The 17,864-nt window shown below is 49.8% G+C and overlaps 2 protein-coding genes across 3 annotated transcripts in view; one reads left to right on the forward strand and one right to left on the reverse strand.

Annotated features, from left to right (window-relative positions):
• The window catches only part of Myo81F (unconventional myosin 81F), a 131,969-nt gene that overhangs the window by 44,838 nt on the left and 69,267 nt on the right, over positions 1-17,864 (forward strand). The window contains exons 3-6 of the mRNA XM_075871023.1: positions 15,125-15,187; positions 15,668-15,811; positions 16,199-16,307; positions 17,468-17,811. Of these exons, the coding sequence (XP_075727138.1) occupies positions 15,125-15,187; positions 15,668-15,811; positions 16,199-16,307; positions 17,468-17,811 (660 nt within the window). The remainder of the gene's footprint in view (positions 1-15,124; positions 15,188-15,667; positions 15,812-16,198; positions 16,308-17,467; positions 17,812-17,864) is intronic.
• Positions 8,175-12,376, reverse strand: LOC142768801 (uncharacterized). 2 transcript variants are annotated; one of them, XM_075871021.1, is made up of 3 exons: positions 11,874-12,376; positions 10,838-11,027; positions 8,175-10,774 (listed from the first exon to the last, which is right to left on the reverse strand). In XM_075871021.1, exons 1-3 carry the CDS (start codon positions 12,198-12,200, stop codon positions 8,676-8,678), a joined length of 2,616 nt encoding a protein of 871 aa, XP_075727136.1. In that variant the 5' UTR covers positions 12,201-12,376; the 3' UTR covers positions 8,175-8,675. The 2 variants fall into 2 exon arrangements, with proteins under 2 accessions (XP_075727136.1, XP_075727137.1); XM_075871022.1 differs by having other exon boundaries at positions 8,175-11,027.

Raw genomic sequence — 17,864 nt, forward strand, 5'->3', positions numbered from 1 at the left:
TGGTACCGATACTTCACAAATGCCCACACGATATGCACGATGAAGAGCGGAGTGCAAACTCGGCATCAAGACTAAATATAAAATGTTCGACAAGTGGACCGAGAAATGCGATTAAACTGACGACTGACTGGTTGTAGTCTGTCAAATAGCTTTCCTTTCGTTGACTGCTCCACAAATTACACGATTGTAACTGAAATGATCGGAATTCACGAACTATGTGCAAGATGGCTACCAAAAATCGCCTACCGACTGACTCAAACAGCCGAAAATCTTCAGGCGGTGAACTTCTAAGGAACTAAAGAAACTACATTGTTCAGCGGTACGAAAAGTGCTTTGAAGTTCACAAAAATTGTGTAAAAAGTGCACTTGGGTTGTGCTAAACTGAACCCATCAATAGGAAGTTTTACTAACAAATTTTTTTGCGAACTAACGGCCCTTGCTTTTTGCATGGCGTTCGTATATTAGTTTTCTTTAGTTTGTCGATGTATAAAAACCACTCTATAGAGAATGCTTCGTTATACCTAAAAAACTGAAATACACCTAGGCTACTGATTCTATAGTTATAGGTATGTAAATATTAGTCAACTACTCCATGTAGATATTTTTGAGTGCTAAGCTTTCCGAGTAAAAATAGTTCACAAACATTAAAATTGTTTTGATAAAAACACAAAGATCACGTCGGGGTACGCACACACTCTCAAAAAAATTTTTTTGAAACCGTAGGCTCCCAAGTGTGATCATTTTTTTTTTTTGAAAAACAGCAGTGGAAGGCCGGCTTTCCACTCAACAAAAATGACTTCCACTCCAATATAGTTTCAAGGCAATATTCGCGAAAATTGACCGAAAGCACGACTGACGCAAAGATAATCACGCGATGACGTCACTGGACGACGTCACCATGACGACACTATGGTACCACATGACGTGACGTCGCACGATAACCTAGAGGCTGTGCGAAAACCGCGTTAAGTGCAGACTATTTTCGGGGGTGAGCGAGCGAAATGAATACAATCGACTGAAAAAAAAAAAAGGTGACTCTCGCTTTGAAGTTTATATGACTGCTTAGATGACTGTGTAGCCTTTTCCCCCTTCACTGTGATAGGCGGTGTTCGGAGCGTAGTTGCCATGACGTATTTCCGGGTACCGCGATTAAGTCCGGAGTTCCCAAACGTTTCTTTCGTGGTGTATGCGCGCGCACACAGACACGAGTTACATCCACGTAACTGGAAGTCAGTTAATAGAGAGTTACGCGTACGCTGCGTACGTGGCGGCGTTGCGTACGTAAGGACGCCACGTTCTGCGTAGCGCGCATGCGCAGACCGCAACGCGCACGTATCGCATTACGTACGCAGCCGCTACGTACGCACGCATGAGATGCGTGCGTACGTACGTATGAGGTGATCGCGCCGCTCTCGAACAAGTTCGCGACCGCGCGAGACTTCGTTTTGCAAAATGGCGGCATCGAAGGCAAGCACCGACCGGCTCTGTGGCTTAAAACATGGCCATAATCTGGCTATAACACTTGGATTAGCTCACATTGGCTGTCAACAACACGTGCTTCTATTTTGATCTACCAGATGGCGCAACACGCTTCACGCTCGTTACGTACGCGGGTACTACGGCGTACTAAAAGTCGTTTAGTGGTAAATGACGTCACGTAACGCAAAGCGCTTGCGTGATGCGTACGTAGCACCATTCCGCAGTACTAAAACTCTCTAATTCCGATAACGTTTTCACCTTGAAAGTTTAAGTGTAACGAGAGTAGTTAGGCAGCGTCCAAAGCGGTTCAGAAGGCGCACAATTTCCGCGGCAAGTTGTTTTCACCGCATATCGTGTGAACGCATCGACCCAACTGTCTGTCGGGCGCATGCGTTGCGCTCTCCGTGCAGACGACGTAGTCTTAGCGCCCTTGGTTTTGTTCGTGCCGTGTCATCTGTTGGAAAACTCGTCTGGAAACCGTCGCATGGCGTTGCGGATGGTGACGCAAGATACGCCGGACGACTGGTTCCGAACCCGTCTCTTGCGAGTTGCGTAAGGAGGGCGCCGATAAGCCATCCTTATATCCCCGTTTCTTCATGGTCGCACTTTTGCCTACGAAACTGTATAAGCTATAGATTGAGAGCCCGCCTGTCTTGCAGAGTCGGCATCTTGTCCACTAATTGGACGGGAAATCGGGAAGACGCAGCGGTGGCGTAATTCTTAACGGATGAATGACCACGTCTAGTATACGCTAGTTTCGGAGAGGGAAAAAAAAGTAGGGTTGATGTCTGCAGTTTCTTTGTTGCTAAGCGGCGCGAATGGCTCAGTCCAGTCGACGTCCACGTGACAGCGGCCCTGTACAAGAGATCACATCTTACTAAAGCACCTTAAGACTGTTACGCAGCACAATTACGCAAGAAGACATCGCGTCTTCTTGCGGAACTGTCCTACGTAACTGCCTTAAGGTGCTTTAGTACCCTGTTCGTGCATGCGTGGTATTTGTGCGGATCAGGAGCTTCGAGGACACTAGAGCTTCGCCTTCAAGAGTGCAGAACGCGACAGCGTAATCGAGCAAAGTAATCTGACTTCGGTTCTTGGTGCGCTTTTCAAACGCGCCGTATAAAAATGAACGACTTTGTGCGTAAGATTGTCGTTTCAATCTGTCTTAGGATTTCTACTGCAAGTACGCTCAAGTGTCAACTAATAGCCATAATTTTTCTTTTTGCGAATCAGTGAGACACGTCCGTAAGGAAGCACGCGAACCTCCGCACCTACCCACTCCGTTCGTGCTTTTGCAGCGGGTGACGTATAACTATGTCCGAGCGCTTTGTAATGAGTGCGCCTTCATGAAACACCCACTCGTTGCTCAATTCACGTGTTTTGACGCCTGGTCAGATTCTACGCTTCTTCCACGCAACATTGCATGCGTTAGGAAGATTCCTCCCACCAGGAATATCAAGCAATAGCGTAGCTCTCCAGTAAAGCGCTAAAGAGCAATCGCGCTATTGCTGAAACAAGTGGGAAAAAAACGACACAATACAAAATGAACGTCATATATGCACTATTAGAACACAGTGTAGCCTGGAACTTGTTTTGCAACGCCTATTGCACATTTGTCGAGGTGGCCTAAAGTATTTTGCACGCCACGCATGTGAAAACTTCAGTAGGCGAAGTTTTCTCTTGCAAACTATTGTAGCGTAACGGCCTATTGTGAATACTCGTCTGGATCTTGACCGTCTTCAACAGAGATGGAGGGTATAATAGCAACAAATTTTAATGTAACAACTACAAAGTACGGTTGCCGTTTGAATAATATTGCGATTGGTTCGGTCGCATTTGGTTGTCCGCGTAAAGAGGAAGTCTCCGAGCGACACCTTCGGTATACAAACACTTGCCTTGCCATTCCACCTTTTCGCCAATCGCGATTGCAAACTTATATACTTCACCACTGATTATCAGAAGCAAATGGTGGCGAACGGATGTCTCGTCGTTTTTCCTTCTGACTTGTTATTCCTCAGCACCGCCATTCCCATGTCCGCCGAGAGGGATCACTGGCACTTTCTTGTTTTTGCGTCCATGAGCTCATCAGCCGAATGGAAAAGGTTCAGTGTATGCTGGTGCGCATCTCGGCATCCACCTGGATCCCCGCAGTCCTATTCCTAGTTCACAAGTCATCTTGATTCACCACAGGTTCACCGTTCACCGCAGTGACACTTACCCTCTGTCGGTGCACTGGAAGTTTCTTCACCGATTTCTGAAGAAACTGGCACACCTCCGCAGCTCAACCGCCTGGGCGTTGTGTGTCCCTCTTTGATCTTCTTCGATGGTCGGCATCATGGCCCTAGACAGGGACAGTCCTCTTGGTGATGCCCGGGTAAGACTTCGTTGTATCCACCGATGTCGACAGCCTCCCCGCCAGCGCCGCCGACACGAGGACGAAGAGCGGGGCGGACTCTCGAACTCGGCTTCTTCTGTCATCGAGAGCGTGCTGCAGTATTTGCCCCAGTTCTCGGTGATTCCTCCGCCGGCGGAAGGTGACGGCGCCAGCGATGTGTTCCTCGGTTCTTCTGAGGCGATGCACGTTCTCGTAGACGTTTAACCTGACGTCTAGGAGACTCCGAGGTGGTGCAGCCTCGGACGTCGTGGTGGTTGTGGACGTCTTCGCCGAATCTGGACTCGAGCTGCGCAAAGTGGCCGTGCAGCTGTAATCCTCGTTGTCTTCGCAGTAAGAAGTGCTGAAGGCTTCCGAGTTGTTCGCCCCCACTGGAACTCGACTCTGTCACCACCATTTGTTTCTAGTCGTCGGGAATCTGAGACTTCTAAGAGCAACGCCTTGAGTCTGGCCATGTTTACTTGCACGCCCGACTCGGTGTCCTCGATGCTCATGTCGTCGTCGGTGACGGACCCGGGCGCCTCAGATGGTAGGCAAAGCTTCCCGACCCAGCCGAGGTTCGGCCTTGCAACAGTCACAATGCCGACGCATGCTTTCCAGTCTTCGAGGGGCCGCTGCGGTGCCGTTAAAAACACCGGCTTCAGCAGAGGTGGTTTCTGGGGCAGCCGCTGTCTTCCGAAGAACACGGGCCTAAAGGCGCTAGCAGTCTCATCCAATCCTTGTAGTTGTCGCAGGTCGGCCGCATATGGCGGCCCATTGGCTTGGTGGGGCCGTCCGAAACTTCTTGCACTACCTGGGTGCCGCCGCCGATGGCGTCTCCCAGAATGTGGCCTTCGGAGAAGCTGCGTCCCTTTCGGCGGCGCAGTGAGCGCCTCTTCGGAGGCGGGCATCAAATCTTGCGTCATGGCGTTGCCGTCCGAAAACGGCGTCTTCGCCTTGGCCCACGAGTGACGTTCGGGCGAAGAAGTTTGAGCAGGTCGTAGTTGCGCGTAGGGTTTGGTCAAAAGAACGTTGCAGATCCTCGACGAGGGATCGAACAAGTCTCCCTTCTTGGAGGTCACGTCGTCCTGTCTTTCATGCAGAAAACTATAGTGAACTACAGAGAACGGAGGAACTCCGGCGCCATATTGGATGATGATGATGATGATGATAATGATTCGCGGAAGAATGGCACTACACACCACGGGGGATCGGCCATGAGGCGTGCGGCAGTCGAGTTTGTGAAACAAAAAAAAACAAAATAAAAAATAATAAAAAAGGAGAAAAATATAGGGGAAAAGCTCGACTAAAATGCTGGAATGCCTACTGAAAGTTTTTGGTGGTGATGATGATGCTCTTTGGAATTTCGGCAATGCTGCAAGTACAGTTAGGTGCGCACTACGCCATAATGCTACCCTTCGCGAATCGGCGAGAGACCCATTACACGTCCGAAGTCGACGCTCAAACCTACGCAGCTCTCCACTTTGTTCGTGTGTTTGCAGCTGATGATGATAAGATGAGTTTGGGCCTCTGAAACGCCCTCCCGTTGCGGAATTCCCATGCTTTGACACCTTTCACGATTCTACGCTTCTTCCACGCAAAATTACAAGCGTGAAGGAGGCTGCTTCATCGACGTGACATTCGTATGGTGCTTTTCTAAACAAAACTGCTTTATGCCCGTGTTTGTTGCTGCAGAATTCATCCTTTCACCCTCGTGGCGGAAACATTGCACGATAAACGCTCAACGAACTCTGAGAAGACATGTTTCACTTTCGTCTTATACCGATTCTTATGACAGAGGGATCAGCCATGTTCTTCCGAACCATCTTCAAGTAATAGCGCAGCTCTATGAATGAACACCTCCTTGCCCCGCAGACGCCAGGGTTCGATCCCGGTCATTTGGACCGAGGTATTTAAATGCGAAGCCTGCCTTGAGGAAATGCAGGCACCTTGAACGTGTCTGTATATTCAGCCTGCGTGGCTGCTCTTGTGTTCGTCTCGTTTAGTTAGGGTAGACCAATATTAGTATGAGAAGGTAACATGGTGTGACAAATATGTCTGGCCGGTCATGACGTGAATAACGTGAAAATGCCATCGTATACATGGTCAAACTTTTCTCTTTAGACAAGAGCGGCTCGATCATACCCGTGTACCACTGGCTTACTGCAGGGTATAAATGCGTCACAGGTGATTACCCTTATCTTTTCACCCCGTTGATATAATCTGGCAATGTCAGTGCGAGAGTGCTTAGAAAAAGCGACATCGGCAGCGTGACCCTGACAAATGCAAAGGATAAATATAAGGGTCCCGGCGGGAATCGAACCCAAACATTCTGCATGGCAACAACTATTCAATCACAGAGCCATATGCAGAGTCTCGAAACTGCTTTGGGAAAAGACCTAATTCAAGCGTAATGTTGGTGAAACGTCTTTTGTGGTTGCAGTGCGGGCGATTCGACGTTATCAACATCGGTTAACGTAGCACTAGCCAGGACAAGTAAAGGCTTCCATCTCTGAAAGAACAGTCGCTGCATGTCATCATACCGCTTCTGGTGTTGGAAATACCCGCGTTGCTGTTGGCGTCGTTACGCTACTTTGAACTGCTGATAATATAAAATAAACGGGACTGTTCGATACTTCTGTGTGCACAACATTTGTACATAGCTTTAGCGTCATTCCGCAACGCTTCGCTAAAAAAAAAAAATGCCAGGCCTGCGCGGAAGGCAGAGTACAGTCATAGCGAAAGCTAGAAGAGTGGCCTTTCAGAGCATTTTCAAAGCACTAATTGGGTAACTACTGCAAGCACACTTGCTTGATACCCACAAGGCATTAATAATAAACTTTTGGGTAGTAGGCCGGCATTCGCTATGCTATTTTTCGTCATTCTGCTGAGAATCGTGGTATCCGCTAATCACTTGCAAGGAATTTCGTGCCAATTGTTCATGCGGCGGCTGACGACGATGAGGAATTATGGCTGAAGTGGGTATGCGCCACAGTTAATAGGGGAACAAGAACAAACTTTTGTAATGGGTTGGAGCATTGGACTGCCCACTCGTTACGCTATTCGCATTGTGCGACGACTGTTTGTTCTTTCGCTGTTTTAAAACGCTTTATAAGTCGTATTAACGTGATTTCTTTCCCGACATCGAGCCTACCTAAGACAAGTTTGCCAACAAGTCACAAGCACCAGCGTAACTCAGTAGTAGAATACTGGGCTGGCAACCAGTGGATTCTGGTTCGAGCCCCACTGTGTCTTTGGTGCTAGGTTTGCCAACTAGTCACAAGCACTAACGTAGCTCAGTGATAGAGTACTGGGGCTGGCACCCAGAAGACCCGGGTTTCTAGCCCCACTGTGTCTTTGGTGCTAGATTTGGTGCTAGTTGTTACGGACACCGACAGCGGCGGCGGACAACTGCGTGTGACCCGAGTTGTTATGTCATAACAGCTTTCGCTGTAAAAATTACGCCGCGATCACCTACTGCATGCTTCGCATGACAAATTCCACCGTTCGTGGAATTTGCCAAATTTGCTTCTTTCTTGAATTTTCGATCGCGCACAATATCAGTTGTTGTCTATAACCATTGACGTTTACACACGAATCTCTGCGAAACGAGCTCTTTAACGTTCTCGCGTGCGCCCCTCCTCATTGGTGATCCAACCGCTTTCTCTTATGACAGGTCCGTTCGATTCGTCTGCACCACGTGAACCAGTTCACGAAGTGCTGCACTTTGCCATTCGTTTCAGCGGTGCGGCATTGACAACATCTGAACCCTGCCATTCGTTTCAAAAGGTGCAGAAGAGGTGCAGAAGAGGTGCAGAGAGAAGAGGTGCAGCATTGGTTCGCAATTTTCGTGCACCTCCTACGCTGATGTGCCGGCTTGGTGCAGCCGCGCGTGCAGCTGAGCAGACGACGCAGCACTTAGGCGTAGGCGCCGTACCCGCCTCTACTAACGCGGTGTGTTTTGCTAAAATGTTTGCGCGTCATAAATTGTCCACATGTGTGGTTTGCCATCGTTCAGTGTTAGCTGAACGGTGTAAATTAAGCGAACGGAAATAAGGCCTGCACCTTGTTGGAACATCGTCATTCGTTTCGGCGGTCGCGCTGTGCCTGCACCGCTGAACTCGCACTGCACAATTTCTGAACTTCGCGTGCACAACCGTGAACCGGTTATAATTGGTGCAGGTGAATCGAACAGACCTGACATATGTCCAGTTACCAGAATCGGCTAAGTTTTGCTCTTACAAACGATGGTAGCGCGGGCGTTTTTCGTGAATACTGGCTCGAATACTGCAAATACGCCGAGACCATTCATACAAAATGAGAGTACAATAGCGACGAATTTTAATGTCGGAAACTACACAACACGGTTACCGTTCAAATAATTTTGCGCCGCGTTTGGTTGCCCACGTAAAAAGGGGCACTCCACGAGTGACACCCTCAGTACAGATACTTTCCTTGCCATTCTGCCGATTTGTCATTCGCGATGGCGAAATTCCCGCCAATTTCAATAGCAAATTGGGGCCTCCAGGAGGTCCGCCGTTCTCTCCTCTGGCGTCCATGGTCTCTGGACACTGCTTTTTTTTTCTCATTAATTTCCAGTCAGGGGTAGCTGTCGATTTCTTCTTTTTGCGTCCACGAGTACATCAGCAGAATGAGGAGCTTTTGGTGAATCTTGGTCGACATCTTGGCTTTCAGCGTTCACCGTACAACGCACAGTGACAAATTTTTGTATTGATGCACTGGGAATTTCCTCACCGATTTTGGTTGAATGTGGCACACCTCCGGCGCTGTACCGTCGGAGCGGTGTGTGTTTCTCTCTAATTCTCTAATCTTCTTCGTCGATGGTCGGCATCATGACCCTGACGGGGATGGTCTTCTTGGTGGTGCCCGGGTAGACTTCGTTGTATCCACCGATGTCGACGGCCTCCTCGCTCGGCGCCGCAGACGCGAAGTCGTAGAGCGGCGCAGACCCGTCGAACTCGGCTTCTTCCGTCAGTGAAAGCGTGCTGCAGTGTGTGCCCCAGTTGACGATGGTTCCTTCGCCGGTGGAGGATAACGGTGCCAGTGACTCCTTTCGCGGTTCTTCCGAGTCCATGTTCCCGTGAATGGGGAACGTGGCTTCTTGGAGACTCCGAGGTGGTGCAGCCACGGACTCCGCGGTGGTGGTGGACGTCCTCGCCGAGTCTTCACTTACGCTGAGCGAAGTGGTCGTGCAGCTGGAATCCTTGTTGTCTTCGCAGGACGAAGTGCCGAAAGTTTCCGAGTTGTTCGCACCACTGGAACTCGATTCAGTCGCCACAATTTGCTGCTGGCCGTCGGGAATCCGAGACTCCAAAAGCCGCGGCATGAAATTGACCGTGTGTTCTTCCACGCCCGACTCGATGTTCTCGGTGTTCAAGTCGCCGTCGGTGAGACATCTCGGCACGTCAGACGGCAGGCGAAGTTCTTCGGCCCAACCGAGGTTAGCGTTCGGCGTCGCATCCGCCGCAGCGTCGACGTCCGCTGTCCAGTATTCGAGGGGCCACTGTGGTGGCGTTAGCAACATCGGCTTCAGCGGTGGTGGCTGCTGGAGCAGCCGCTGTCCCCTTAAGAACACGGGCCTGAGAGGCGCGAACAGTCTCATCAAGTCCTTGTAGTTGTCGAAGGTCGGCCGTGGATATCGTAAAGTGGGCTTGGTGGGGCTGCCCGGAACTTCTTGCGGCGCTTGTGTGACGCCACTGATGGCGTCGCCCAAAATGTTGCCGTCGGAGAAGAAGTTGCGTCCGTTTCGGTGGCGCAGTTTGAGTGCCTCGTCGGATACCGGAATGAACTCTTGCGTCAGGGCGTTGCCGTCCGAGAACGGCGTCCTCGCCTTGGCCCACATGCAACGCTCGGGGGAAGATTTGAGCAGGTCGTAGTTGCGCTCAGGTTCGGTCGAAAAGACGTCGAATATCCTCGACGATGGAGCGATTGAGTGTCCCTTCTCTGTCTTTACGTAGTCCTGTTTTTCGTGCAGGGAACGGAGGAACTCCGGCGCCATGTTAGAGAGCTCGACTTGAAACACCTGAGTCGCAGTCATATGACATTTTTCTCCTAGGTCCGACTGATACGCCTGAGGTAGAGCTGCAATTGTCCTGGCATGGCTCGACTCTGTTGCAGGAGCGGACGTTGAGCCCTTGATTGGTTCAGAAAATAGGCGCCTCGTAGAGTAAACCTGCATTTCGTCGGCTACCTCGACGTGTGGCTCGTTTTGTTGAAAAGTGGCTAGTTCCTGATAGCCGGACACACTGTCGGGAAAACTGAAGACGTTGTTGTTGCAGTCGGTGAAAACGGAGGGATTGACGTAAGCGTTGAACGTGTCTGTGTTTTCGTTGAGGAACATGACGTTAGGGTCAACGTAGAACGGGTCTAGCTGTTCTCCCGCCACGTCTTCGCCTGCATTATCGTTGGACATGGTGGAAAAAAGGAAGTTAATGAATGACTTCTCATCGATGCTGGGTATTAGCGAGCTGCCGCCGCTCGCCACGTTGGACTGTGGAACTACGGCGCCCAGCTCGGCGTTCAGGGGCTGCTGCTGGAACTTCGAGGCGGCGTGGGATGACTGCAACTGGCAGTCATCACCACATAGAACGTCTGGCACCCGCGATGCCTCCCGCTGCTTCTCATCGATGTTGCTATGGTGGCTGGATGAGGCAAAGCGCTCGAATGCGCCGCTGGGAAGCCTCTCGTGTTGGCTGATGTACTTGTTGTTCTTGAAGTCGTAGCAGAACAAGCAGCTGTCAGCCGGCTGTTTCGGGTTCTCATCCAAGAACAGCGGCATGTCTGTGTCGAACGGTGGTGCGTCGGCAAACACGTTGTCGTAGGCCTGTGCGATGTTCTGGTACACGTCCCTCATGGTATGCAAGGGTTCCACGTGGTCCACTACTGGGTCCAGGCACGACGTGACTGAAGAGAGAAGATCGTAAGTGGTGGCTCCTGATTGGCACCAGGGAGGACACCAACTCTTACCGCTGGCACCCGACTGTACGTCGGAAGCGGCCTCGACGTCCGTCTGCTCTGACGTCTCCGTCGTTTCTGCACTGCTGGTGTCACCGCTGTTGTTTTCGGTGCTCTCCTGAGAGGATGTGTCGTCCGACGTGGTCGCGACTGAGCTCTCCTCCATAAACGTCCTGAGCTCGTTCGACCCTCCTGACGATTCCTGTGCCAGTTGAAAAAGTATTGTTAGAAAAGTGGAGGAATACATGAATGGTGTGGGGATTTTTACGTCCCAAAACGATGATATGACTATGAGGTTCGCAAGTTTTGACCTTATGGGGTTCTTTAACCTGTAACTAAATATAAGTATACGGGCCTCTAGCATTTTCCCTCCACTGAAATGGGGCCGCCGCGGCCAGTAGTAGATCCCGACCTTACTTCCAGCAGTCCAGCACTGTAATCACTAGAACGACTAGAACACGTCGGCAGCGCGAATACATATGTACAATACCGTGTGCACGTGTGCGGGGCTCAAAGGGTAGGACAGAATCAGCGCGGATATATGTCGTAACCGAGATAAGCGAAGCATTGCCCCGCCGTGGTGGTCTAGTGGCTAAGGTACTGGGCTGCTGATCCGCAGTTCGTGGAATGGAATCCCGGCTGCGGCGGCTGCGTTTTCGGTGGAGTCGAGAATGCTAGGCCCGTCTGCTCAGATTTGAGTGCGGGTTAAAGAACCACAGGTGGTCGAAATTGCCGGAGCCCTCCACTACGGCGTCTCTCATAATCATATGGTGGTTTTGGGACGTTAAACCCCAGATACCAATCATAAGCGAAGCATTGTTCAACGTTTATAAAAAGTTTATTGACTTACGCTAGCGATAGGTATGCATCGCTAAGCTGAGATGTAACTCATAAATGTGGGTGCGCTCGCATGAAGCAAAAATCGGGCCAGTTTGTAGGAGGTTACTCTCAATGTTGTACTCGTTACCGAAAAAAAGTAACTAAATAACATTACTCGTTCACTAAAAAAAGGAACGCGTTACCTCCCTACGTTGGTTGTAACTTATACCTGAGCGGACGGTTCGAGGCGCCGTCGAATGTCCTTCGGAGCTTCGGCAATCACGGCCTTCACCTGGTCGCCCTCGGAACTCTGCTGCGAGGGAAGCCGGACGCGGCGCACGTTGTTCTCGGCGGACAGGCGACGCTGGTTCCACGAGCCCGAAGAGTTGGCGCCGACCGCCGTGTCGCTGGCGCCCCTCTGGTTCACCACCAGCGGAAGCAGCACGGGCACCGGGTTGCAGTCAAGGGCCTCCAGGGACGTGTCAAGTATGTGCTTGCTTGTGGGCGCTCGCGTCACCTGTAAGTGTCCCCAGGGAGCATGGCGTTTAGTCAACATGGCGGCGAAGAAAAGCAAATATGCCTTGCTAGTGGGTTCCAAAGAAGAAGGCTGCCTCGCCCTCCCCGCTGTGCATTTTCGGTTGCCCGCTACTTGTAGTATGGTGTTACCATGGCAGTGTCTTCCCGGTGAATGTTCGTTTATCACATAAAGTACACCGGAAAGTTCGAAACAGCAAAACCCAAAGCATATTTTGTGAAAGTCCCCATCGAAACTATCGATAGTGCAACGGGCCCGTCTCTCCACTAATCTACGAGCTGGACTCCACCATATTGTCACATTTCAATCGAACGTGGAATGACTTTTGTTGCAGTGACTGCTTAGTTTCTTTGTTTTTGTTACTTTTCTGTTTCTTTCTGCGGTGTCTTGTGTCCTAGCTCGTTTATTTATTTAGTACTTCACATTCATCTTGTTTTACGACACAGCTTATATAGTAACGTGTTTTCTTTCCCATTTTTTAGCGCTCATAACCAGCATCCAGACGATGCTTCTCGGGGAGAGGGAATAATATTTCACGTCAAAATGTATGAGCCATCCGCTGTGGCATGGACTCGCTTAGAAGGAATAAGAGAACGTTAATTTCTGGTCTGGTTCTGGAAAAGACGTCAACTCCTGACTGTCTGTATTATATCGCTCGGGGTATTATCATTCCTAGCTTCAGTATGCACCTCTGGCCGTATACATACTATTTTTTTTTTTTGCCCCACAAGAGTGATTGAGGTGGTTATGCTAGGATAGCTAGATTAGGAAGGTACCCTGTAGGACGCCGCCTATTGAACTGCCCATTTCAGCACATGTTGATTGGATGAAGTACTGGTACAGGTGAACAGCACCGATCGTCGCCGCCCGTTATCCGAGCTCACCTTATGGAACAGGCGCGTGCTAAAGAGGACCTTCATGACTCCTCGGTTGAACATTCACTCGCCTCTGGGTGCTCCGTCGCGGCGTTGTGCTCCTTCGTGTCGTCTCCCTGCACCTCGGTGATGCTGCGCACAAACTCGAGCACAACCTCCGGCGCGAAGTCGTCACCGCGGCGGGCCCTGCGGGGCAACTGCTCGCGGAGGCACTCGAGCAGTTCCTGGTCAAGCGGCGGTGTTTGCTGGTCTTGTTGGTCCCCGCCCTGGGCTGGGAACCCCGGGTCGGCGCGCCCGTGGAGCAGGGCCCGACTCATGGTTTCCCGTCTGGCGAGCAAGGCCGACCCGCTGCGGCCGCGGAGGCACGGTGGCGCTTCGCGCTCTCCGCTGGGTGCGGCCGGCAGCCTGTCGTGGCGCCCTCCCCAACCCCGTCTGGCGATTGTCCTCTTCCCTGTCTTCTTCTACAGACTGTTTTCTGCTTGTTCGTCTAGTGATGGCGATGATAGTGCGACTGTACCGCCATTTACGCTTCATTTCACAAATGTTCATTATTTGTGTGCACACGGGGGTCGGGTACGGGTACGTGTCTCCCCCCCTCCCCCCCCGCTCCCAAGTACCTCATGACTGTTGGAATTTCATGTCCGAGAACCACGACGTGATTGTGTGAGACGCCGTAACGGATGCCTTGGAAAGTTTCGACCACCTGGAATTGCACGTGCACGCATATATAAGCCTCCACAATTTTGTCTCAATAGAAACGCGGCCCCTGCAGCCGGGATTTGATTCCTTCGAGCCAGCGGTCAAGCATCATTCTTCGTTGCGACGCTTCTTTTAGGGGCGAAGCTCCTTAAGCCGTGGGTCGTGCGTCCCCGATGTATAAAGCAGTAGTAGTAGTAGGTAGCCACCTCTCGTTTAGTACTTGGAATGTCCGTTGGGTGGCGGTACTTGTATATGATGAATATATGATGAAAAGATGTGAGATGGCGGTACTGGGAGTGTTCACTAGATGGACGGACGGATGGATGGACAGACAGACGCGCGCACGCACGGACAGACGGACGGATTCACAGACAGACAGAAGCACGGGCGGACGGAAGCGAGAACGAATGAACGGACGATAGCATGGACGGACCTATGCTTCACCCCACTCATTATCGTTCACACTGTGGATACGCTGCGATTTTCTTTCTTCTTGCCCTCTGCACATATGGCATGGAGGGGATTAGATAGATAGATAGATAGATAGATAGATAGATAGATAGATAGATAGATAGATAGATAGATAGATAGATAGATAGATAGATAGATAGATAGATAGATAGATAGATAGATAGATAGATAGATAGATAGATAGATAGATAGATAGATAGATAGATAGATAGATAGATAGATAGATAGATAGATAGATAGATAGATAGATAGATAGATAGATAGATAGATAGATAGATAGATAGATAGATAGATAGATAGATAGATAGATAGATAGATAGATAGATAGATAGATAGATAGATAGATAGATAGATAGATAGATAGATAGATAGATAGATAGATAGATAGATAGATAGATAGATAGATAGATAGATAGATAGATAGATAGATAGATAGATAGATAGATAGATAGATAGATAGATAGATAGATAGATAGATAGATAGATAGATAGATAGATAGATAGATAGATAGATAGATAGATAGATAGATAGATAGATAGATAGATAGATAGATAGATAGATAGATAGATAGATAGATAGATAGATAGATAGATAGTATGGCAGGCACGGTGATGCAAAGCTTCACATGCCCCCAGGCGCGTAGCCAGAAATTTTTTTCGGGGGGGAAGGGGGGCACCACCTTGATTTCCATAGGAGCGCCCCCTCAAAATGGCCAATTTTCGCTGTGTATGCTATGGCGAAAAAATTTCGGTAGGGGGGGGGGGGCTCCTTTTAGGTGTGCCACCTCGTGGCTACGCCCCTTCCTGCCCCCACGTCCCCGACAGGGGAAGGGCTTCTGATTCTTCGTCTGTGTGCCCTACTCTGCATTGTACGTAAGACCCTTAACCAGATTGGCTCAGACTTACACGGGCACCATCCTGATTGCCGTCAACCCTTACAAGGAGCTCAGCATTTATGATACGGTGAGTGGCACGCTTATGCTGGAAATCATTTTACCGATACAACAGTCAGTAATATCTGTAATTATTGAACCCACTGGCTAAATACTACACATTCAAAGTAACAATCATTAATTGTTATTGTCATCATTTTAATTGTCGTTAGTACCACGAGAGTAATAGTGGGATAAGTGTATGTGTTTGAAACTTACCCTGTAAACTTGCATAATCAACATTGGCTAATGTCGGTTACCAAGGTATTACCACAGTGAAGGTAACTCTAGAGTTTGTTAAAGGTAGTAAATAGTAAATGCATAATTTTTGCTATAACGTAGTCTTGGCTAGTGCTGGCTACCAAGTTAATTGAATGTAATAATGGTAGTTGAGGGCGAACTAGTGTGGGATGCAATAATTTAAGGTAATTACGACATGGCATTAAGGGTAATGCTATCACCTTGCTCTCGCGTTTGTGATTCAACATCCCCGAATTATTTCTCCGCACAGGACTGGGTGCTCCGGTACAGCGGCCGCAAGATTGGCCAATGCGAGCCCCACGTGTTCGCCATCGCCGAGTCTGCGTACGACAGCCTGCAGAACATGACGGCCAACCAGGCCTGTGTCATCAGCGGCGAGAGCGGTGCCGGGAAGGTAGGCGTGAGGGAAATAAGATGGTGTATGCTGGACCAATGCTGCATCTAGCCTCGCTAGCACCTGACTGCCTTTGGGCCACTTCTTATCCTTCAAGTGACATCCGAATACACAATTCCATCCATCTAACATTTAATTTAATTATTTATTCTATGCAATTGATTGTGGTGTGGAGAGACTTAGATTGGGGTCAGGTTATCGGAAGCAAGCCGTGTGAACCTGGCTATGCTTTTCTTGAGTATTAACTTGACGTGATTAAGTTTCACGTTTGAAATATTCCTTTCAGCATGTATTTTCTGTTACGAGTGTCACGGTCTATTTTGTCCGTTAATTAATTAATTAATTCATAGGGTTGATTATATTACACACTCATTTTTCCCCTTTCAGACGGAAACTACCAAGTTCATATTGCAGTATCTTTGCACCGTCACCACAAACGTGTCCACGTGGATTGAACAACAGATCCTGGAAGCTAATACCATCCTCGAAGCATTCGGTGAGTGAAGGCCCCGCCTCGGTGGTCTAGTGGCTAAGGTACTCGGCTGCTGACCCGCAGGTCGCGGGTTCAAATCCTGGCTGCTGCGGCTGCATTTCCGATGGAGGCGGAAATGTCGTAGGCCCGTGTGCTCAGATTTGGGTGCACGTTAAAGAACCCCAGGTGGTCAAAATTTCCGGAGCCCTCCACTACGGCGTCTCTCATAATCATATGGTGGTTTTGGGACGTTAAACCCCACAAATTAATCAATCAATCAATCAATCAATCAATCGGTGAGTGAAGAAAATGCACTGTAACGGGAAAAGCCATTCTTGTAGGGCTGTCTTAGCCACCCTATTGGGAACAGCTTAAAATAAGTTTTGGGTTTCCGTTACATCGGAGTTATTCAGCGGACATGAAACGACCGCCGATTACACTTACGGTGTTCTTCTAGAAACACCGACCTTAGTGATAGACTGTCGTCCTTGTGTAATTCTCTACATCGGTCCCCTTCCTTCTAGTCTCTATTTCTCCTCCCTTAGTGTTGGGTAATAAGCCGGAACGTTTGTCTGCACAGGTGTGCGCACTGTTCTCCATTAGGTGGTGGGGACAGAACTGTCACCGCAGCACCTGAACGAAAAGAAGCATCTCAATGGACGCAAAGATGAAAGGGAAGCAATGATATGCTGCTTACCACAAGCTGCCCTCCGTTTCTGACTTTCCAGGAGAGATGGGCAGTAACCAGTTCTTAGAAATGCTGCATCATGGGCCCTTGGCCGCATTGTCGGGAAAAGGCCGCGTTGCTTAGACCTGCACATTCAACAATTATAGGAGAGGTGCTACTGAATCAGGTTACGGAGAAAACTTGGTGTACCCTTTATATTATTGCGGGGGAGCGCGCTGTCCCACCCTCATGTTTCATGGTTCAATTTCTAAGTGGTAAACATAGTGCGACTCATACGGAGTCAAAAGATACATGGGATATGTAGAAGGGAGGACGACCATTGTCCTCGCCATCCTTTGTTTCCTTTTAGTATGAGTTGGGTTGAACACTGAGGACGTGAACGTCATGGCATGCGAACTCGCCCGAACGGCTACTCTTGTAAACTAGTTTGAACTGTCTGCCCCCTGCCTCTGCGGGTCACTTCTACAGTCGTGGCTCTCCGCCCTGTCTCCCACAGGTAATGCGAAGACGGTTCGCAATGACAACTCGAGCCGGTTCGGCAAGTTCATCCAGGTGTGCTTCGACGCCCGTTTCCAGATCAAGGGGTGCATGATCCAGGACTACCTGCTGGAGCAGTCGCGCATCACGTTCCAGTCGAGCGGCGAGCGGAACTACCACATATTCTACCAGCTGGTGGCGGCAGCTCAGCGCAGCGCCGAGCTGCGCGACCAGTTCGCCATCGGCCCCGTTGAGCAGTACACCTACCTCAGCCAGAGCGGATGCCTCTCCATCGATGGCGTCGATGACGCGCTCATGTTTGACGCGCTCAGGCTGGCCATCTCTGTGCTCAACATACCGCAGGTGCGTCTGTATTAACTCTGCAGCACCAAACAGAGTTTGGGACTGCAAGAGCA

The sequence above is a fragment of the Rhipicephalus microplus genome, chromosome 8, assembly GCF_043290135.1.
Source record: "Rhipicephalus microplus isolate Deutch F79 chromosome 8, USDA_Rmic, whole genome shotgun sequence".
Classification (NCBI taxonomy): Eukaryota; Metazoa; Arthropoda; class Arachnida; order Ixodida; family Ixodidae; genus Rhipicephalus; species Rhipicephalus microplus.